General features: G+C 40.2%; 1 protein-coding gene across 1 annotated transcript in view; it reads right to left on the bottom strand.

Annotated features, from left to right (window-relative positions):
• CCDC192 (coiled-coil domain containing 192) overlaps positions 1-23,984 on the bottom strand; it is a gene marked incomplete at both ends in the record, with an annotated part of 196,262 nt that overhangs the window by 61,385 nt on the left and 110,893 nt on the right. The window contains one exon of the mRNA XM_079916030.1: positions 5,084-5,216. Coding sequence (XP_079772156.1) covers positions 5,084-5,216 — 133 coding nt within the window. The remainder of the gene's footprint in view (positions 1-5,083; positions 5,217-23,984) is intronic.

Raw genomic sequence — 23,984 nt, 5'->3', positions numbered from 1 at the left:
GAAGGTTGTACGCAGAACTATTGGTCAAGAAATTGGTTCCTACTTTGAGGAATAGCAGCCTTTCCAAGAGCTGTGCTGAGAGACAGTAGGAGAGGATGGCATTGTTTAAGAGACTAGACACACAAGGACAACTATTCAAGACTAGCCTTACTCCAATAAATATTAACATGACCGCTCTCTAAAAGCTTAGAATTCTACCAGGGCAAGATTTTATTTAGGCCCAAAGCATTCTCATTAAAATACACTTGACAGGGTGTTACATCTTTGTGAGGATTATTTTAATCACTGTTTTTTTTTTTCTAACTGAGATAAAATTCACATAACATAAAATTCACCATGTTAACCATTTTAAAGTGTGCAATTCAGTGGTCTTACTGTATTGACAATGTCTGTGCAAGTGTTGCCACTATCTTATTCCAGAACATTTTTATCCCCCTCAAATCCCTGTTTTCTTAACATCTAGTTGCAGTAGTAGTTTTGATCCCAAGGAGGTTTGCAGGAGGAGAATAAAAAGAGGGAGAGAAGGTTTGGGCTGAGTGCCTGGGGATGGACATCATGATAAAAAGATACTCTTTAGAATGCTAGTTAGAGTTGGCTCTGGGGTTTTGGCAAAGAGATATATCTCCTGACTTTCATAATTGTGTAGGACAGCAAGTATGATTCTTAAAATTAATGGGATAGTGTTTAAAAATAATTTTGTGTCACTGAAAAGTCAATCCTGTTACAAGCCTCCCTCGAAAGTGTGTTTGGCTCTATTCAGACCATGAGCCCTGGGTAATGCCCAGGGATGTACCTGTACTACCTGGGAGAGTCTTCTTAATGAGAGTAAAACCAAGAGATGACTTAAAGTTGATACGGCTTTCAGTGGGACAATGGGAACTTGCCTGTGGGAATTAGATATATGTTATTTGATATACCAGCTATGCATATTAAGAGAAAAGAACTAAAAGGAAAATAAAATCCAGAAGAGTGCATTCCTTTTAGTATGCTAGCTTGAAGTCTATAAACCAGGTCCCGGACGTTTCTGGTCAAAGATACAAGCTTTCATCTTAGCAGGTGACTTGATGCTTATGTGCCAACAACAGGACTTAGTCACCAAGGTCCTTTACAAAGTAACTTAGTGCTCCAAAACCAAAGGGAGCAGAGATGGTTTTGAAATCTAACCGTAGGTTCCTGCCTACTAATGTTTACCAAAAGTGGACACAAGCTTTGAACGGGTATAATAGGCGTTTCACTGAATTCTGTGAGTGAATTAAACTGTGAGCACTTCAGATGCAGGTTGTGGAGGTGAGGCAAGGAATATGCCCTGGGCTGTGATTATCTGTACAAAGTAAGATCAGCAAACAAGGATAGGCTGTAAGTAAGTTTCCTGCAGTGCCAGTTTTATAATAAAGGTGTTTTGCTTTTTGTTTGAACTTGCCATTGACTAAAATCATTTATTTCCTTGGAGGTAATTTAAGTACATAGCCAACGAAATAGTTTTTCTGTGTTTACGTGTTAAAAAAAATTTGGTAGCTCACTGTTTCATCAATTTGAACATGCTTAAAAGTATTCCTAGTATTCCAGGACATTCCTCTGATCAGAGGTTGAATGGCAACCTTATAAATAGTCTTACTTAGAAAATGAACCAAACAGGGAAAAATTGTGCACCTTTGCATAAAAAGAAATTCTAATTTATTTGCATCCATCTCTTTAATCTGCTTGTTATAACTATAGGCACTGGTTTGTAACTATAGCAGAGAAGTAGCTTCATGTTAATCCAGATAGCATGTCAATTAGAATCAACACTTTTTCCCCTCCTGCATTTTCAATTGTTACAATAAGATCAGCTTTCAGAGTAGACGACCACGATGTCCCTTGATGGAGGCTGGAAGGGGTCTCCTTTCCCAAAGTGGTTCACTCTCCATCTACTGTGGGGTCAGAAGTTATACTGCTGGACATTTATTTGTTGGATCATGAAGATCTTTTGTTCATCAAGAAGAATCTACTTAAAAAGTGCAAATACACATGGATGGGTGACTCATTAAGCATTTTATTATATTTTAACTTGATTACCAGCTGAAAGTGGATTGGACATATTGATTTTGTGCCTCGCTCTTTCTTTCCTGCAATGGGCTATCCCTTCCTTTAAGGAAGTATTCTTCTCCCAGTCCAGCTCTGTGCTTCTGGGAGCCGCTATTCACAACATCCTCCTTTCCCCCTCTTATTTCCCTGTGCCCCTCCGCCCGGCGGCTGGTGCATGACCAGGCTTGTCCAACCATACTTCCCCACCCCTGGCTACAAAGATTGATTCATGGCCCTGGATGAGTACCCAACCCAAACCAGGACAGAGTATTTTCTTGTACTTTTTCTAACTGGAGCTGGTGGAAAAATGCTTTTTTTCCTCTCTGGAGGAGAGATAAGGAGGGCAGCCCTTAATTAATTGTGGCCATGTGTCCAGACTCTCCTGACATCCCACTTGAGGGAATGAAAGTCTCAATGCAGAGAGAAGCAGAGTGGAGAGACACAGGTGCCCTGATGGGATCTGAGACCCTGAATCTATGGCTGATGGCATGCACTTTCTTAGTTTGTTTACGCTTCTGCCAATAAATCACCCTTTCTCCTTAAGCTATTATAACTGGGGGCATCTGCCATTCACAAACAGATGTCTAAAAACCAAAAACAAGCATTTTATAAAAGGACACAGGACTAACTAGGGAAGGAGTGGTGTTTTGGTCAAGGACTATGTGTGGGAGCTGGGTCAACCCTAATCGTCCAGCGGTTAAATGGGATTCATTGTGTGTTAAAGTTACCTACATCTTTTCAGACTTTACTTTCAAATCAATTGAGAGGTAGGGCAAGGTGACCAAAGTCTCTGAGAATGAGAGCTCATATTACTCTGGGGCCACAACGGCCTTGACAATCTCCTGGGTTATTGAATGCAGGGTGAGGCTGCGTGAGACCCATGGGAGAGTAAGATTGTGCAAATATTTGGTTTAAGACCTTCCTGCTGTATGTCAGTTCACTGACTCAGGTTCTCCACCAAATAAAAGAAGCAACACATGGGTTGAAAAGGGAGTCCCTGCTTTCATCCATAATTGACCTTGGAGTACTTGACTTTATTTAAATTTATATCTGTTCGTAATACATTAGGGTTTTTGTTTTGTTTTTTCCTGTACAGGTAGTTTTTTCCCCTTTTAAACAGAAATATAGAGAAAAAAATGGACAAAGAAGCAAAGGTGGGATTTAATGTTTTCTAACCTCCCTCCACAACCATTAGAGTCCTCGTGCCTCAGTACTATTTTAATTTTGACCCATCAAACTCTCAAAGGGACAAAATCATCATTAGATAGCAAATGATATTATTTTTGTCAAAAATGAGAGTAATGAGGGCTTCCCTGGTGGTGCAGTGGTTGAGGGTCCGCCTGCTGATGCAGGGGACACGGGTTTGTGCCCCGGTCTGGGAGGATCCCGCATGCCGTGGAACGGTTGGGCCCGTGGACCATGGCCGCTGGGCCCGTGGGCCATGGCCGCTGGGCCTGCGTGTCTGGAGCCTGTGCTCCGCGACGGGAGAGGCCACAGCAGTGAGAGGCCTGCGTACCGCAAAAAAGAAAAAAAAAGAGAGAGAGAGTAATGAGAAGTAGATACCTTGCAATAAAATCTTTTTTTCCACTACATTCAAAATACAGTTAAGAAGTTGAAAGCTTCTCTCAGGTGAGCTGGAGAACTTTCTCCAATGTGCTGTACAATCATCATGAGCTTCTTCTTATGCAACCAATTTGAAATATGGCCATGATACCTTAGAATAAAGACCTTTAAATGCATAATATTCTCTATTGGATTTTATTCTTTTAGGTTTCAAGGTGGTGAAAGCAAATTAAACTGTCTTTATGTTGTTCTGTGGAAAGAGAAAAGGCTGCGTTTCAAAGTGATGGTGTTACATGCCATTTCAATCTCGGGGAAGTGCTATTCAAAATTGAAAATTAAAACCAAACTCATATTAAACAGTTTCCCATGTGGGCAGGATGCTGGGAGTGTCTCACTTTCTGCAGCCACCACGTCACCTACTTTCTCCTCCTCCACTATTTCCACATTCCTCCTCTTTTTTCATAATTACTTATGAGTAATAAAGGAAGCAGGAGTAAGAACAATTGCATGTTCCTGGCTTTACAAGAGTGCTGCACATCAAAGGAAAACATTCATCCCAAGGAATCATAGTTTTGCAAGAGTTCCACCCGGCAGAATGAGGTTTGCTATCGCTGCCGCAGAGCAGAGAAATAGCCTCACTGCACCAGAGCTGCGCAGGCGCCCTGGGGTGATTGCCCAGGTTGCCACACATGTCTGTCCTGGGGCAAGGTAATAATCCACATCTCTAAGTCTGTGCTTATTCTTGTGGAATCCGTAAATGGACTTGCTTCGGAGGTTATTCTGAGAATTAAACGCACATGAAATACTGAGTAAAATGCCTGCCATGTAGTATTAAATGTGAACTCATATTATTGCTGATGATGACAGTCCGAGGGGTTTTCTCCCCCAGGTTGGTAATCATCTCTGAGAGAAAACTTTTTAAAAAATCCAAACCAGAGTGGCTATTAAATTTTTCTGAACCACCCAGATTTCATTCCCAACCAGGCTCCGCTGTTTGTTTCTAGCTCGTTAGCCTATCGTTAAAACACAAATTTCTTTCCTTCCCCATGGCCGTCTTAGTCAGTCTGTTGGCCCGTCTACACTTTTAGACAAGCCCCTCTCCTTGCCCCACTTCAGAGCCCCGTCCCTGGGGGCCTGAGGTCTCCTCCTTGGGCCCTGCTCTTCCCTCACGGTCACCCAGCAAGACACTTATCAGACCTGTTTCAGTCCCCTCTTCAGTCTCAGAGACTCTTCTTTAAGGAACCGCTTATTCATCCCCTGCCTCTCGCACGGTGAAATCACACCCAGCTTGGAGTTAGGAGTTTGCGTGCTGTCTCTAATCATGCAGAATGGAGATCGGGCCAGACCAGCACACTGCCTGGCACTGTGGCCTTGCTTTCTGCTTTGTTGCCAGAAAAGCTATATACATCACCTAGGACCAAGGGCCAGTGTGTGACTGTCACATGGTAATACTGACCTCTAGGGGCTGGCTTTCCTTCACGTAGAGTCTTTATCTTCTCACTGAGTTCCAGGACTGTGATGGCAGCCTCTTGCTTAGCTGTTGCCAAATCAGTTTGTAGCTTTTCCAGTTTCCTTTTGTGCTTTAGTTTCTTAAAGAAATAAGAGTTTCCGTCACTAGAGACACATGCATCAAAGGAATAAAAAGAACTAATGATGTCTGAACAAACAGGGCCTTTGAAAGCCGGCTTAGATGAAATGCTCCCTGTTCATCTAGACTGAGTCCTGTCTGAGGTACATGTGCTCCTGTCAGAGACCTGGAATCACCAACAATAAAAGCCTACTCTCTGCATCATAGTATCATTCACCCTATTGAATGGTTTTTATCTGGATCTGAGCCTTGTGTTTTGGCTGCTTATATAGAGAGAGGCAATTAGAAAAGAACTCTAGCTGGCAGTCTGCATTTTACCATTGAAGTGCCCAAACCTGAAAACATCTGATTTTTTTTCCAGTCTGTACGTAGACTCACATGAAATAATCACCGCCTTGATTCTGTCACTTCTGCCCTAACACCATAACGGTGTGCATTCAAATAAACTCTAAAACATGTGATGCTGCCATGAAATGCTGATGTTTATAAATATTTACTATGGTATCTATTTAGAGAATTCGAGACAGTGGTCAGTGGTAAGAGGGTTTTCAAGCAATTGAAATAGCAAGGACAGGAATTCCTTGCTATAAAATAATCTGATTTATGACATCGAGACCTTTGAAGGAAGTACATTAAGAAGTTGTTACGTAACCAAAGGATTCCCATTGAAACTCTATGACTAGAAGGCTCCATTTATGGTTCTCATGATGGATTTGATTTATCAAACTTGGATTTCTCTGCAACTACAGAGAAGCTGTCTGTTGTGAAAAGTGCTGCGTTTGCATTTTTGTGTTGCTGCCTTTCCACTGAAGAGCTCACCTTGCCAAGTCTTTGTGGGCTGGTAATTAGGAAGCCCAGAAAATAAACGACTAAAATTTCTTGACATAAATCTTGAGATAAGGAAAGGAATAGTTTTTGCTCACCAGGGAAGATGGTGTTCCCTGATCTTTAAAAAGAGTACACTCAGGTAGCAGGGAATCACTCCCTGTTTTGAGAGTAAAGCCAATAAAATCAGTTTATCAAAGATGGGATTAGATAGTCACAGACCTCTCATTTTAAAGACAGCAAGACAGGACTTCATGAAAGCTTAATTAATGGCATATGCCCGGATAAAAGAAAATGCATTATTCAAAGGAGAATGGTGGTCATGGAACTTCATTAAAGAGCATCAGAGGGGTGGAAGTGGGCAGAATTTACTCAGCCCGTCCAGGTGAGAGGCGCCCTGAGCCACAGACGTTCCGCTAGAGGAGCAGTTAACATTCATGTGCTCATTTTATCATTGTACTAATTATGAAGCACCCCTTTGGTGTTAGACACCGTGCTGGCCAGCTGTTAAAACAGTGCTGATAAGATCTCTTCTCCATGTCACTAAGACCTTCTTACTCACTGTCTTTCTCTGTGTCTCTGTTCACCTAAACCCTTCACAATTTGGCCTGTCATGCAGCTTAGTTCAGGGAGAGACTGAGCTGATGGAGAGATGCAGGTGCCTAAGTATTTGGTAGCTGTGTTTCTGACAGTAAATTAAATTGTCTTGCTAATCTGTACTTCTCTCTCTTGTAAATTGGTTTGCATTAGCTTGTTCATGCAGACCTCATCTATCCCAGGTCTATGGTGATCACACCTGTGAGGGGCCTTTCCTGATGCTGCTTCAAGACGGCTCCGTGCTCAGATTTTTCACACTTTGCTTTTACTAGGACATTGGGGATGGAAAGTGGGAGGAAGGATGTAGAAACGAAAATTGAGAAAGTGGAGGGAACGAGGGAAAGGATGGCAAGAGGGATTCAGAACAGAGTGCTAATGAAAAGTCTCAAAAAAGAACTGATAATGATATACCAGCTGAAGTGTCAGGGATTTGGTGTACTGATGAACATGATTTACACTGACACGTGTAGGAAGGTAAGACGGGTTGATGGATGGATAGAGAAACTGATAGATACGTGATAAAGTGAAGATAGCAAAGTGTCAGTTGTAGTGTCTAGCTATGAAGGATATAGGTGTTTACTATAAAATTATGTCAACTTTTCTGTATTGTGGAATTTTACATGATAAAATTTTGGGAGGAGAAAGAACTAAGGATTTAGTTTCCTTACATTGCCCCTCCCTTAATTCTTAATAGGTGGTATTCAAATTCTGAAAACGTGTCACATCTATTCGTATGCAGGTAAATATTCTTCCAGAAACTTTTCTCAGAGTAGACATTGATACTAAATAAAGCAAAAATAAATGCAAGTTGGTGAGAATTGCTGGCTGATCCCTAGGAGCTGGCATGGTGTCATTAAGTAAAACTCTTAACGAGCTACATTTCCATCCTGACGGGATGACTTAAGGGATAGCACACAGGAACTCAGTGGAAAGATATAGCGCTCCTCAGTATCACTTAAAATTTTCAGCTTTTCAGTTAAAAAGACAACTCTTTTTTTTTTTTTTACATCTTTATTGGAGTATAATTGCTTTACAATGGTGTGTTAGTTTCTGCTTTATAACAAAGTGAATCAGTTATACATATACATATGTTCCCATATCTCTTCCCTCTTGCGAAAAAGACGACAACTCTTTTAAAAAATTCCCGTTTCCAGACCACCTTTTTGTCTTTCTCTTATTGTTTTTTGTCTCTTACTATTGTTATAATATTTGTCTATTTGCCTTATGATCTGAGAAAGAAGCTGAGGATATTTACTTTGGAGGAGACAGTATATATGGGAGTTATGACAATTGACTTCAGTTATCTAAGAGGTACTCAAGAGGAGAGGAGGTTGAGTCAAACAGTATTGTTCCAGAGATAGCATGAGAAACAATGTGGAGGAAACACAAGGAGGCAGATTGTGGCACAGCATGAGAAAGCACCCTCCAGCAGTTAGAGCTTGAATCCATAACAAGATAGGATGAGGCAAAGACCTCCTGCTCTGGGCAGACTCGGGCACAGCCTGCCGGGGTGGACATCTTCAGGCAGGCCCGGAGTAACCTCTGGGACCTGGGTCAAGAAGTAACTGGAGGTCTGGCTTACCCCCAACTCCTTCCACCCCTAGCCCTCCAGGGACACAGCACTTGCATGAATGGACACCTCAACCCTCATAGTCTCTAAGGTGGATACAGCTGTCAGAGATACTTTAGAGATAATTCTGGTATTTGTGAGATGTTGGCCAAGAAGGCCTGTGGGTCCCTCAGAATTCAAGAATAATGTGACTCAAAATGTATAAACTTTCTTATTCAGCTGTAAGAGAAAGGGGAGGGGAAATTTAAATTTGAAGTTGAATAAAGGACCTAGATTGGTTGCTTAAGATTTCTGTTTGGACTTTTTGGTTATTCAGATAAAGTTTAAAACAGTTTAACAGCATTGTCTTTTTTTAATTTTCTCCAGACAGAACTACTGTATGCTATTAATTCATAGCTTTAACCAAGTCCTTTGGGCATTTCTAAAAATTCCGTTTGCCAACATGTGTTTTATTAGTCATAGACATCAAATGATTTCAGTAACAATAATATTTTCCTTTGCTTTTTTGGCATTCTCTAGCCAGGCAACCAAGTGTTGTACTTGAATCTAATGGAGTTTGTTATGGTCTCCCCAGTAAGCAGGAGCTCCCCACAGTGATTACTGAAAGGATAGGAAGGCTTTATAGCTTAGAGGTAAATTCCTATTACCTTGCTCTTTTCCTACTTCTCCTACAGGGTGGACAGAGGGAGGAAATCATGTATTTGTGCAGTGTTTTGAAAAGGAAATATTTATCCATATCACATTGCTGAATAGCTTGCATTATACCAAGTCAGTGGGAATTAGGAATAATCAGGCAACTATTTATAGAAGAGTTTCAACACAGAGTTGCCAGCACTGTTTAAAATTTCTTGGTCTTTCTACACACTTTGAATCATGGCCTCGGATTCTAAAGCTGGGCTTTGTCAATTATTGGCCGTGAGAAATTAGGCCAGACGCATGACATCTTCAGGCTCTAGATCCCATTTCAAAGAGTTGGTGGGGATTAAATGACATAACACATAAATGACAGACCCCAGTGCTATGTTTGCAATGTAGTGGGTATGCCTTTCTGGTTTTTGTCATTATTCCTTGACATACGTCAGGGAAACTCTAAACTGGCCACTAAAACACTAAAGTATCTTCTCTACAGATGACTCTGTCACACTTTACAAAAAATAAAATTTATACTTCATTGAAAGCAAAATTTTGTCTTTTCTTTCTTCTTTTCCTCCTCCTTTTTCTTCTTCTAAATTACTTTTCTGCCTGATTGCATTGATCTCCTCCTTACTTTGTATGGGTAGACAAAACTTAATGTCCTGAAACAGACATGCAAATAGCCTTGATCCAATCTCCTGCCAGAGCTGGCCCGACGCCTAGGCAAAGTAGGTGGCTGCCTTCCTGGAATGATATGAGGAGTGCTCTAAGGCCCTGCCTCTTGCTTCCTGTGGAATCTCTGTCTTGGGCCTGCCAGAGCACAGCTTCTTCCCATTTTGTCTGAAATCTACCCCATCCAGCCCACCGTCATTCCCTTAGAGAGCATGCATAACAGGTAGGTTTTGTCTCCAGAGGACTGCTGATAAAATGCTCACTACCAAGGACATATAAGAGAATGGTTTGAATACAGAAGGTATAGCTAGTTTTCTCCTTTCACTTCTCTTCTAACAACCCATCATTAATAATGAAACTATTAAAAGTGAGAGCAGCATTTGGATAAAACTTGGCTTAAACAATCAGTTTCACATCTGTTGTTTTGTTTTATGTTTATACTGCCTCAGGTGAATATTTTAAAAGCCCAGGGATGATGAATATGTTCCATGGATGTTTCTTAGTGCTCTATGGCAAGCCTTTGATGTGGGGATCCCTTCACAGGTTGCACCTGTGGCTTCATCATCCTTAACCTGCACTCCCAATAGCCGCTGCTCATTGATGAAACCTAATTGTCATCTACGTTAGCGTCTCTATTTTGCAGAGGAGAGAGCTGAGGTCCCAGAGAGCTTGAGTAGATCTAATCATGGCGTCTAGTAAGGAAGTAGCTAAATTGACTTGAATCCAGGTCTTTCGATTCCAGATGCTGATTTTTATTTTCAATGGTAACATGAGGCTTCATTAATCAATAGCACCATTACTTTGTTAGGTTCGTAAAGGTAACCTTGGATAGTTACAGAGTGAGTACAAGTAGAAAGTCAATATAACAGAGTTGATTATAAAAGAGTAGGATTGAAGTGTGATGGCAAGGCCTTTATAGCTTGGGTTGTGATAGGCAGGCAGCCTTCCCTTATAGCCCACTTTTAACAGGAATTACTGGACTCAGGTCATTCTATATGATACATATGAGGGTTACACTTGATAGAAAGAATAATTTTTAGGTAATTGAGATCCTGCTAACTTCAAAAAAATAAGCTGCACCAATATCTACCAGCCAACTTGCTTTCATATAGCATCAGAATATCTGTACTGAAACAAATCCATTTCTGAGATAACGGGTACTGCTTGTACGTTCTTTCTTTATGTGAGTGTAACCCTGCCTCAATATTCTTACCCAGTAAACATTAATCGGGCTGACAACCGAGATTTTTTTTTTAACTTCTTTATTAGAGTATAATTGCTTTACAATGGTTGCAGCCGAGATTTTTGAGAAAGAACCTACAGTGCAATAAATAGATTTTTATATTATTAGCTGAGCACAGCACAGAACAAAATAGAGTGTTCAATAGGTCTTGTGAAAAGAAAACGTAGCCAGTGTTTGCTAAAGTCAAATCTACTTTTTGGGCTTACCATCTCAAATCACACCCTGAGAATGGCGGGAGAAGTGCACCTAAGTCACCCACCTAACAGAGCCTGCTAGGAAGCCTATTTTTCAGTCCAACCCTCTCCGGCGACAGAGAAAGCCCAAAGGGCCAAAGATGTATGTGAAGCAATTTCAGCTTCTCAGCCCCACCTCTACAGGTGTGGGTAACATAGGCAAACATCCATAATGGAAGAGCACAGAAATCAGAGGACAGAATATACAGGTGGTGAAAAAGAGTTCCTATATCTGCCTTATGACAGCGCTGCCCATCTCCTCCAACATGATTATTAAAATAATGAAGAGCTTTTTCTCTGCAATGACTTTATTACTGGGCAGATACTTGTTTTGTTTTTCTGTGCTCAGCACTCCTTTGGAACTTGACTAAGGCTGCCTTCTAGGAAAAAATTTGTAGCTATTGGCCATCTGTGGCTTATCTTGAATCATAAAGCACAAGCATGTGTTCGAGGACTGAAAAATTAAGATCCTGAAGCACCAAGTTGCTTAACTCACCTTGAAGGGTTTTTCTGTGTGATAAAGAACCTAATTAAGTTAACCTTCCCAAGAAATATCCCTCTCCTTCAGAAACACCGCTCTTCCCTAAGAGCAGTGAAATTATAGGGGATATAGGCTTAGTGAGGATAGGAGCTGGTCTCAAAACAGCTTAACAAGTCATAAGGAAATCTAAGTAGAAGAGATGAAAATTATCGTAGGAGAAATGATTCTCATATAGCATGAAATAGCTTTGTACAGTGTTTAAGAGAGAAAGCAGCAAAGTAGGAAGTTCTCTGTGATGTGTATTACTTTCCCATGAAAGACAATGTTTTTAAAAAACTGCTGCTTTCTTAATGCAAAATTGAAACAATTTTACAGCAGAAATTTTTAAGTTTAAGGTGAAATGGATCTGATCTCATATAAAAATGTTTACGATGTTAAAAGTAAGAGACTGAGTGTATGCGTGAATGTTTTGTAAATTGCTTAGTAGCATTGTATTAGTTAATACTGATAGTGATATTATTATTTTAGGATATTTATTCTTTATAAGTAGGACTTCTGAGATGTTGGTTCTTGGCAATGAATTATTGAGCAAAGGGCTTTACAGTGATATCTATTAGTCAAATATTCTCTAGGTGCAATTAAATGAGCAGTTTGTCCATTCTTTAATTTTTCAATTCCTTTAATCTGGTATATGTCTGGAAATAAAAATAATTTCATAAGAGGCAAGAATCTCAAGTTTCTCCCTAAAAAAATTTAAAGTTTCCAGTCAGGTTCATTGCAAGCCATGTTTGACGGTTAATTTGACTAAAGACATTTAAATGCATATGGAGAAATCACCAGGAATTAAAGCATCCAGCTTGACTCCTAGCTCAAGATTTGTCTAACTCTTTTACTTGAAAGGGAGGATTCACTTGAATATTAAACTAATCTGACAATATAAATTCAAGTGAGGAGAATAAATTGCTGAAGCAGATGTTGGGAAGTGACAACAGAATCAACGATACATAGTTCACATACGCTGAGACCAACTACTTTTATCTAAAACCTCAGACAGTGTTTAACAGTTCAGTTATTATTGCTTCCTAAACACTCTCTTTTTTTGATTTTCCTCCTCTCAGTTTCTTCTCAGCTATCCACTGTAATAAATAGGAAGTCATATTGTAAAAAAAGACTCAGAGGGGATATCAAGTGCCACTAAAACTGTGTCCTGGCCTTCAGTTAGAAAAATCGAATTCTTCAAAGATGCTACAGGAACAAAGCAAACAGTTGATATTCAAATAAATTACAAATATACAGTCTTGATGACTGTAGATATAACCCAATGATCAAAACTGAACTGCTTTAGGGTTCATTTGTCCAAGTGCTGCAAGGCAAGGTCACTTTGGGGGCCTCACTGCAAAGACATTTTGTAGTGCCCTCCCCCATTCTGTTCACATTCCTGATACCTTATGAATGTGTACTCATGATGCATGTGTGACAGATGACATTTTATCTAGTATTGGTGACACTGTAGTCTGTGTCCATTTGATAACAAGAAAACCATGTTTCCAATACTGCAACAAAAATTTTCTTTGGTTTTCTAAAACCTTTCAATCTGGTGATCATTCGCTTAGTCTCTCCCATAGGGCTTTCTTGCAGTTTCTGTTCTTGACCACTGGGGCAACCTGTACCATAAACCTTTAAAGATGACCCAAGAAATAGCAATGGTTTGCCACACCTGAAAACTTCCATTCTAAAAGGTGTCAGTCCTGCTCTGTGAAGGTGGCTGAACATTGGGGGAAACATTAAGCAACATTTACAACCTAAATTCAGTTTCACTCCTCATAATCCAGCTATGATTTTAGTTAAAATTTTTGGGTCTTTTGTGTCTGTGTGTCTGTGTGTGTGTCTGTGTGTGTCTGTGCGATTTAGCCCAGAAAACTTTTTTGTTTTTAACATCTTTATTGGAGTATAATTGCTTTACAATGGTGTGTTAGTTTCTGCTGTAAAACAAAGTGAATCAGCTATACTTATACATATATCCTCATAGCTCCTCCCTCTTGTGTCTCCCTTCCACCCTCCTTATCCCAGGAGGGATAGCTGGCCACAAAGCAGTGTTGGCCACAAAGCACTGACCTGATTGATCTCCCTGTACTATGCAGCTGATTCCCACTAGCTATCTATTTTACATTTGGTAGTGTATATATGTCCATGCCACTCTCTCACTCCATCCCAGCTTACATTTTCCCCTCCCTGTGTCCTCAAGTCCATTCTCTACGTCTGCGTCTTTATTCCTGTCCTGCCCCTAGGTTCCTCAGGACCATTTTTTTTTCTTTTTTAGATTCCATATTTATGTGTTAGCATATGGTATTTGTTTTTCTCTTTCTGACTTACTTCACTTGGTAAGACGGTCTCTAGGTCCATCCACCTCACTACAAATAACTCAATTTCGTTTCTTTTTATGGCTGAGCAATATTCCATTGTATATATGTACCACATCTTCTTTATCCATTCATCTGTCGATGGACTCTTAGGTTGCTGCCATGTCCTAGCTATTGTTAATAGAGCTGCAGTGAACATTGTGGTACATGACTCTTTTTGAATTATGGTATCTCACGGTATATGCCCAGTAGTGGGATTGCTGGGTCATATGGTAGTTCTATTTTTAGTTTTTTCAGGAACCTCCATACTGTTCTCCATAGTGGCTGTATCAATTTACATTCCCACCAACAGTGCAAGAGGGTTCCGTTTTCTCCGCACCCTCTCCAGCATTTAATGTTTGTAGATTTTTTGATGATGGCCAATTCTGACTGGTGTGAGGTGATAACTCATTGCAGTTTTGATTTGTATTTCTCTACTGATTGGTGACGTTGAGCATCCTTTCATGTGTTTGTTGGCAATCAGTATATCTTCTTTGAAGAAATGTCTATTTAGGTCTTATGCCCGTTTTTGGATTGGGTTGTTTTTTTTAAATATTGAACTGCATGAGCTGCTTGTATATTTTGGAGATTAATCCTTTGTCAGTTGCTTCATTTGTAAATATTTTCTCCCATTCTGAGGGTTGTCTTTTGGTCTTGTTTATGGTTTCCTTTGCTGTGCAAAAGCTTTTAAGTTTCATTAGGTGACATTTGTTAATATTTGTTTCTATTTCCATTTGTTTCTAGGAGGTGGATCAAAAAGGATCTTGCTGTGATTTATGTCATAGAGTGTTCTGCCTATGTTTTCCTCTAAGAGTTTTATAGTGTCTGGCCTTACATTTAGGTCTTTAATCCATTTTGAGTTTATTTTTGTGTATGGTGTTAGGGAATGTTCTAATTTCATTCTTTTACATGTAGCTGTCCAGTTTTCCCAGCACCACTTATTGAAGAGGCTGTCTTTTCTCCATTGAACATTCTTCCCTCCTTTTTCAAAGCTAAGGTGACCATAGTTACATGGGTTTGTCTCTGGGCTTTCTATCCTGTTCCATTGATCTATATTTCTGTTTTTGTGCCAGTACCATACTGTCTTGATTAGTGTAACTTTGTAGTATAGTCTAAAGTCAGGGAGCCTGATTCCACCAGCTCCTTTTTTCTTTCTCAAGACTGCATGGGGTCTTGCAGGGGTCTTTGTGTTTCCATACAAATTGTGAAATTTTTTGTTTTAGTTCTGTGAAGAATGCCATTGGTAGTTTGATAGGGATTGCATTGAACTTGTAGATTGCTTTGGTACTCTAGCCATTTTCACAATATTCATTCTTCCAATCCAAGAACATGGTATATCTCTCCATCTGTTTGTCTTGTCTTTAATTTCTTTCATCAGTGTTTTATAGTTTTCTGCATACAGGTCTTCTGTCTCCTTAGGTAGGTTTATTCCTAGATATTTTATTCTTTTTGTTGCAAGGGTAAATGGAAGTGTTTCCTTAATTTCTCTTTCAGATTTTTCATCATTAGTATATAGGAATGCAAGAGATTTCTGTGCATTAATTTTGTATCCTGCTACTTTACCAAATGCATTGATTAGCTCTAGTAGTTTTCTGGTGGCATCTTTAGGATTCTGTATGTATAGTATCATGTCATCTGCGAGCAGTCACACTTTTCCTTCTTTTCTGATTTGGATTCTTTTATTTCTTTTTCTTCTCTGATTGCTGTGGCTAAAACTTCCAAAACTATGTTAAATAATAGTGGTGACAGTGCACAACCTTGTCCTGTTCCTCATCTTAGTGGAAGTGGTTTCATTTTTTCACCATTGAGACCTATGATGGCTGTGGGTTTGTCATGTATGGCCTTTATTATGTTGATGTAAGTTCTCTCTATGCCCACTTTCTGGAGGGTTTTTATCATAAATGGGTGTTGAATTTTGTCAAAAGCTTTTTCTGCATCTATTGAGATGATCATATGGTTTTTTTCCTTCAGTTTGTTAATATGGTTTATCACATTGATTGATTTGTGTATATGGAAGAATCCTTGTGTTCCTGGGATAAACCCCACTTGATCATGGTGTATGATCCTTTTAATGTGCTGTTGGATTCTGTTTGCTAGTATTTATTGAGGATTTTTGCATCTATGTTCATCATTGATAATGGCCTGTAGTATTCTTTCTTTGTGACATCTTTTTCTGTTTTTGATATCAGGGTGATGGTGACCTCATAGAATGAGTTTTGGAGTGTTCCTCCTCTTCTATATTTTGGAAGAGTTTGAGAAGGATAGGTGTTAGCTCTTCTCTAAATGTTTGATAGAATTCACCTGTGAAGGCATCTGGTCCTGGCTTTTGTTTGTTGGAAGATTTTTTTTATTTTTTTATTGCGGTACGTGGGCCTCTCATTGCTGTGGCCTCTCCTGTTGTGGAGCACAGGCTCCGGACATGCAGGCTCAGTGGCCCTGGCTCACAGGCCCAGCCACTCCGCGGCATGTGCGATATTCCCAGACCGGGGCACGAACTCATGTCCCTTGCATCGGCAGGCAGACTCTCAACCACTGCGCCACCAGGGAAGACCTTGTTGGAAGATTTTTAATCACAGTTTCAATTTCAGTGTTGGTGATTGGTCTGTTTATATTTTCTGTTTCTTCCTAGTTCAGTCTCGGAAGGTTGTGCTTTTCTAAGAATTTGTCCATTTCTTCCAGGTTGTTCATTTTATTGGCATTTAGTTGCTTGTAGTAATCTCTCATGATCCTTTCTATTTTTGCAGTGGCAGTTGTTACTTTCCTTTTTCATTTCTAAATCTATTGATTTGAGTCTTCTCCCTTTTTTTCTTGATGAGTCTGGCTAATGGTTTAACAATTTAGTTTATCTTCTCAAAGAACCAGCTTGTAGTTTTATCGATCTTTGCTATTGTTTCCTTCCTTTCTTTTTCATTTATTTCTGATCTGATCTTTATGATTTCTTTTCTTCTGCTAACTTTGGGTTTTATTAGTTCTTTCTTCTCTAATTGCTTTAGGTGTAAATTTAGGTTATTTATTTGAGATTTTCTTGTTTCTTGGGGTAGGGTTGTATTGCTATAAACTTCCCTCTTAGAGCTGCTTTTGTTGCATCCCATAGGTTTTGGGTCATCATGTTTTCATTGTCATTTATTTCTAGGTATTTTTTGGCTTCCTTTCTGATTTCTTCAGTGATCGCTTGGTTATTTAGTAGTGTATTGTTTAGCCTCCATGTATTTGTATTTTTTACAGGTTTTTTCCTGTAATTACTTGATACGATTTCAATTTTCTTAAATTTACCAAGGCTTGATTTGTGACCCAAGGTAGGATCTATCCTGGAGCCTGTTCCCTGAGCACTTGTGAAGAAAGTGTATTCTGTTGTTTTTGGATGGAATATCCTATAAATATCAATTAAGTCATCTTGTTTAATGTGTCATTTAAAGCTTGCGTTTCCTTACTTACTTTCATGTTGGATGATGTGTCCATTGGTGAAAGTGGGGTGTTAAAGTCCCCTATTATGATTGTGTTACTGTTGATTCCCCCTTTTATGGCTGTTAGCATTTGCCTAATGTAGTGAGGTGCTTCTATGTTGGGTGCATAAATATTTACAATTGTTATATCTTCTTCTTGGAGTGATCCCTTGATCATTATGCAGTGTCCTTATTTGTCACTTAAAATAGTCTTTATTTTAAAGTCTATTTTGTCTGATATGAGAATTGCTACTCCAGTTTTCTTTTGATTTCCTTTTGCGTGGAACAGCTTTTTCCATCCCAGCAGTCTGTATGTGTCCCTAGGTCTGAAGTGGGTCTCTTGTATACAGCATATATACAGTCTTATTTTTGTATCCATTCAGCCAGTCTGTGTCTTTTGGTTGGAGCATTTAATCCATTTACGTTTTAGGTAATTATTGATATGTATGTTCCTATTACCATTTTCTTAATTGTTTTGGGTTTGTTTTTGTATATCTTTTCCTTCTCTTGTGTTTCCTGGCTAGAGAATTTCCTTTATTATTTGCTATAAAGCTGGTTTGGTGGTGCTGACTTTTCTTAGCTTTTGCTTGTCTGTAAAGTTTCAATTTCTCCATTGCATCTGAATGAGATCCTTGCTGGTAGAGTAATCTTGGTTGTAGGCTTTTCCTTTTCATCACTTTAAATAGTCCTGCCAGTCCCTTCTGACTTGCAGAGTTTCTGCTTTGAAATCAGCTGTTAACCTTATGGGGATTCCCTTGTTTGTTATTTGTTGCTTTTCCCTTGCTGCTTTTAATATTTTTTTCTTTGTATTTAATTTTTGATAGTTTGATTAATATGTGTCTTGGCATGTTTCTCCTTGGATTTATCCTGTATGGGACTCTCTGCACTTTCTGGACTTGATTGACTATATCCTTTCCCATATTATGGAAGTTTTCAACTATAACCTCTTCATATATTTTCTCAGTCCCTTTCTTTTTCTCTTCTTCTTCTGGGACCCCTATAATTCGAGTGTTGGTGCATTTAATGTTGTCCCAGAAATCTCTGAGACTGTCCTCAATTCTTTTCATTCTCTTTTCTTTATTCTGCTCTGTGTTAGTTGTTTCCACTATTTTATCTTCCAGATCACTTATCCATTCTTCTGCCTCAGTTTTTCTATTGATTCCTTCTAGAGAATTTTAAGTTTCATTTATGTGCTGTTCATCATTGTTTGTTTGCTCTTTAGTTCTCTAGGTCCTTGTTAAACGTTTCTTGTAATTTCTCCGTTCTATTTCCAAGATTTTGGGTCATCTTTACTGTCATTACTCTGAATTCTTTTTCAGGTAGACTGCCTATTTCCTCTTCACTTGTTTGGTCTGGTGGGTTTTTATCTTGCTCCTTCATCTGCTAAATATTTCTCTGTCTTCTCATTTTGCTTAACTTACTGTGTTTGGGTTCTCCTTTTCACAGGCTGCAGGTTCATAGTTCCCATTGTTTTTGGTGTCTGCCCCCAGTGGCTAAGGTTTTTTCAGTGGGTTGTGTAGGCTTCTTGGTGGAGGGGACTTGTGCCTGTGTTTTGGTGGATGAGGCTGGATCTTGTCTTTCTGGTGGCCAGGACCTTGTCCGGTGGTGTGTTTTAGGGTGTCTGTGAACTTATGATTTTAGCTTCTCTGCTAATGGGTGGGGCTGTGTTCCTCTCTTGCTAGTTGTTTGGCTTATGGTATCCAGCACTGGAGCTTGCTGGTCATTGAGTTGAGCTGCGTCTTAGCATTGAGATGGAGATCTCTGGGAGAGCTTTCGTTGTTTGATATTATGTGGGGCTGGGAGGTCTCTGGTGGACAAATGTCCTGAACTCAGCTCTACCAACTAAGAGGCTTCAGCCAGAGCCTGGCCGGAGCACCAAAACCCTGTCAGCCACATGGCTCAGAATAAAAAGGAGAACAAAAAAGAAAGAAGGTAAAGAATAAAATAAAATAAAGTTATTAAAATTAAAAAATATATTATTAAAACTAAAAAAGTAATTGAAAGAAAGAAAGAAGAGTGCAACCAAACCAATAAACAAATTCACCCATGATAACAAGTGCTAAAAATTATGAAAAACAAAACCCAACAGACAGAACCCTAGGACAAATGGTAAAAGCACAGCTATACAGACAAAAGCACACAAAGAAGCATACACATACACGCTCACAAAAAGAGAAAAAGGGGAAAAATATATATATATATATAACAAAGGAAGAGAGTAACCAAATCACTAATCAAATCTACCAATGATAATAAGCTCTAAATACTAAACTACGATAAACATAAAACCAGAAAGAAATTAGATGCAGAAAGCAAACCCCAATTCTACAGTTGCTCCCAAAGTCCAACACCTCAATTTTGGGATGATTCGTTGTCTATTCAGGTATTCCACAGATGCAGGGTACATCAAGTTGATTGTGGAGATTTAATCCACAGCTCCTAACGCTGCTGGGAGAGATTTCGCTTTCTCCTCTTTGTTTGCACAGCTCCTGGGGTCCAGCTTTGGATTTGGCCCCACCTCTGCATGTAGGTCGCCTGAGGGCATCTGTTCCTGCCTGGACAGGACGGGGTTAAAGTAGCAGCTGATTTGGGGGCTCTGGCTCACTCAGACCAGGGGGGCAGGGCGGGGGAGGGTGGGGTATGGAATGCGAGGTGAGCCTGAGGCAGCAGAGGCCAGTGTGACGTTGCAGCAGCCTGAGGCATGCTGTGTGTTCTTCCGGGGAAGTTGTCCCTGGATCACGGGACCCTGGCAGTCATGGGCTGCACAGGCTCCTGGGAGGAGAGGTGTGGATAGTGACCTGTGCTTGCACACAGGCTTCTTGGTGGCTGCAGCAGCAGCCTTAGCATTTTCATGCCTGTCTCTTGTGTCTGCGCTAATAGCCACAGCTCGAGACCGTCTCTGGAGCTCGTTTAGGCGGTGCTCTGAATCCCCTCTCCTTGCGCACCCCAAAACAACGGTCTCTTGCCTCTTAGGCAGTTCCAGGTTTTTCCCGGACCCCCTCCCAGCTAGCTGTGGCGCACTAGCCCCCTTCAGGCAGTGTTCACGCCGCCAACCCCACTCCTCTCCCTGGGATCCGACCTCCAAAGCCCAAGCCTCAGCTCCCACCCACCACCCACCCCGGCGGGTGAGCAGGCAAGCCTCTCAGGCTGGTGAGTGCTGGTCGGCACCGATCATCTGTGCGGGAATCTCTCCGCTTTGCCCTCCGCACCCCTGTTGCTGCGCTCTCCTCCGTGGCTCCGAAGCTTCCCTGTCCCACCCAGCCCCCATGTGTGCCAGTGAAGGGGCTTCCTAGTGTGTGGAAACTTTTCCTCCTTCACAGCTCACTCCCAGAGGTGCAGGTCCCATCCGTACTCTTTTGTCTCTGCTTTTTCTTTTTTCTTTTGCCCTACCCAGGAATGTGGGGAATTTCTTGCCTTTTGGGAAGTCTGAGGTCTTCTGCCAGCGTTCAGTAGGTGTTCTGTAGGAGTTGTTCCACATGTAGATGTATTTTTGATGTATTTGTGGGGAGGAAGGTGATATCCATGTCTTACGCCACCACCATCTTGAAGGTACCCCCCCAGTTTATTTGGTCTTGTCCTCCACTATTTAGAGAAGCTGTCTTGTTTATGTCATGAAGCCACATTTCACAGGTGGTGAGATAAGGATATTTGGATTATGTGTAGTTACTTTCAATAGTCCTTAGAACAAAAGTTAAATTTCAGAATCTGTTGCTGTATATGAATCAACTTTTGTGCATTCAAGATGATGTTGCAAAGGTATAACCCCACTGAAAGAGGCATTGTGAATAGTATGCAAAGAGTCAAGGGTTGTGGGGGAGGGAAGGTGTGACAATCATTGGAACTTTTGCTATGTAGATATTTGCAAGTTTCAGATTGCATATTTCAACAAGTCTAGACAAATGTCTTTGTTTTAAGACAAGTCACCAGATATGGATCGTTCCTTGGTTTTTTGGACTCAAAAGTCTGTCTCTCTTATTTCCCTCTCTTGCATGGTGTTTTCTCTAATTCCGTTAAGAAAGCTAGCAGTGAAAAGATAGCATATGAATCTAAACTTCCAAACAGGAGTCTTTAAGTAGATCTCAAAGTGCTATCTGGTAGACCTCTAAGCCTGTTTCCCATCAACACACCTTTGTTTCTGAGAAGGGCGAGGATAATTCATAGGGCGGGGAACATGTGTACTGGGCTTAAAGCTACTTGCCTCATCTCTCCCTATTGACTTCTGGTGTCACACTCTCCAGAGTCTGAGACTGATTGTAAGATTTAGGGATAATCAGATGTGTTGTTCATCAGGAACAAGTTGAAGATTTCTCAAGTTAGACAAATGGTGAGTTTTCTGTTCTGGTCCTGACCTAGAAAACCCACAGGAGAAATATTTGATCAACGCTTCTTTAGATTTGAACTTCCAGGTCATCCTTAGTAATAGGGGGAACAACACTGACTTGACAGGAGACCACCCAGATCTGGACATGTCATCTCCCCAGAAATACATACTTGGGACACCCTGGACTGAATCTAATCCCCTCTAGATAAGAATGAGGCTGACTCAATGCCAGCCAAGCCTTTATGAAACTAAAGTTTAGGAGATGCACAACAAGTAAATACTTTTTAACTATCTAAAAGAATGGATAGATGAATAATATGCTCCCTAATTTTGCTGAAATATCATGTGTTGAAGTTAAAGCTGACAGCTACTTTCTCTAATTTCAATTCTAGAGTGCCTTATCTAAACTGACAATATCAGTTACTGAGTCACAAATGCACATGGCTTTTCAACTGAAGACAACTTTTTTCTTTTTAATTGTCATAAAAAGCACGTGGCATAAAATTTATTATTGCAACCATTTCTAAGTATACAGTTCAGTAGTGCTAAATATATGCACATTGTTGTGCAACTAATCTCCAGAACTGTTTTATTTTGCAGAACTGAGACTCTTATACCCATTATATAACAACTCACCATTTCCCCCTCCTACTTTCTGTTTCTATGAATTTGACTACTCTCATACCTCACATAAGTGGAATTATACAATATTTGTCTTTTTCTTATTGCCTTGTTTCACTTAGCATAGTGTCCTCAAGTTTCATCCATGTTGTAGCATGTGTCAGAATTTCCTTCCTGTTAAAGGCTGAATAATATTCCATTGAATGTATGTATCAGATTTTGTTTGTCCATTCAACCACTGAAGGACACATGTTGCTTGTACCTCTTGTCTTTGTGTTGAAGACATTTCTTGCAGTAGCGATCATAGTAGTACGGTAATCACTTGTCTTTCCTAGATGAACTGAAACTTTTAATTACAAATTGCATTTTCATTTACTAAAAATGTTTACTTTTTGTTTTTGTTGTCAACCAGGAACATTGGTCCCAAATTGGGAAGTCATTTAGAAGTCATCTCAGATATTATTAAATGATTTTGGTAAGATTTCTATCAAAGATTTCTAAATCAGGCATTTATTTTATGTCTGACATAGGGCCTTCCTCCTTTTTAATAAAGGAAAGTCCAATGATACTGTCAATACGACTTACAACTCTTTTGTTAGGAAATGTAAAACCCCACTGACAAACAGTCCTGGGATCATCAGGCAGATATAACTCAAGAATGCAGTAGCCTAAGAAATAGGTGAATTTTGATAGGTATTTAGTGGTTGTTAGAAAAGCAGCACAGAGGAGCAGATGATTATCAGACAAGCTAATTCAATGATGAACCTTTCTTTTTCAACTGCCCTTTCAAAAAGGGGCTGTTAAGGCTTCCCCTCCTGCTCTATACGTCAACCAACATCTGCGTATCAGAGCCATCTGAGGAGTTTTGAAAAGAAATACATCGGCTCAAGCTTCTCTCTACTTCTACTCAATCAGAATTGGAAAGAGTTTGGGTATGGGGTTGATAATCTGGTTTTTAAGCTTTCTGGTTGGTTCTGATATGCATATCTGTATAGGTTGACTGGAGGAGTACCTATAGACAAGAGCCAAGTGCTGGCCGCAAAGGCAGTGTGAGTTTCCGGTGGACATTTGTGTGCTCGTATATCCGAGGGCAGGCAGGAATGTGAGTTGGGGAATTGGGAGAGCAGCAATCACAGTAAGCTGCAGATGGGGAGGTTTCCATGGGGGCTTGGTCCACAAAACGTCTATTTTTTCTTTAGTTTACCGGTTTCAGCTGTAGAAAGAAAGGAACTAGTTGGAGCAAAAGAATCTCTGGTTCTGGAAATCACACTATCCTATGGCAGTGCACTTAAGGAATTTGTGAAGTACATCAGCTTCCGTTCTTAGGGTAAATATGAAGAGATAGTAATCAAGGTACCAAAGGGCACCAAGCCATTCAGAGCTCCAGCACTCCCTCCCTCCCAGACTTGGTGCAAAACACCTCAGTCCCTCTGATTTCTGAACTCCCTTGAAACTCTTTGCAGGTCATAGCAGCTGAGGAAAATTCCCACACCTGCTTTCACACTCATTGCATTGTTCAAAGTTATTTCATCAACTTTCATAAGCTTCAAAGAAATCTAGCAGGAAAATTTTAAGTTCTGTTCCCGAGTCTGTCAACAACACAGAAATCTGAGGCGAGTGCCTTGATATTCACTCTCTAATGACAAATGGAATTTTTTAAACCACCTCAGGGTTTACATATGGATGAATTAACTCATTCCGTTTAAATGATTTGAGCCTTGAATATTCAGG

This window comes from Stenella coeruleoalba (assembly GCF_951394435.1).
Source record: "Stenella coeruleoalba genome assembly, chromosome: 3".
NCBI classification, from domain to species: Eukaryota; Metazoa; Chordata; class Mammalia; order Artiodactyla; family Delphinidae; genus Stenella; species Stenella coeruleoalba.
The sequence above is the reverse complement of the archived record's forward strand: the minus strand, read 5'-3'. Positions and strand labels throughout refer to the sequence as shown.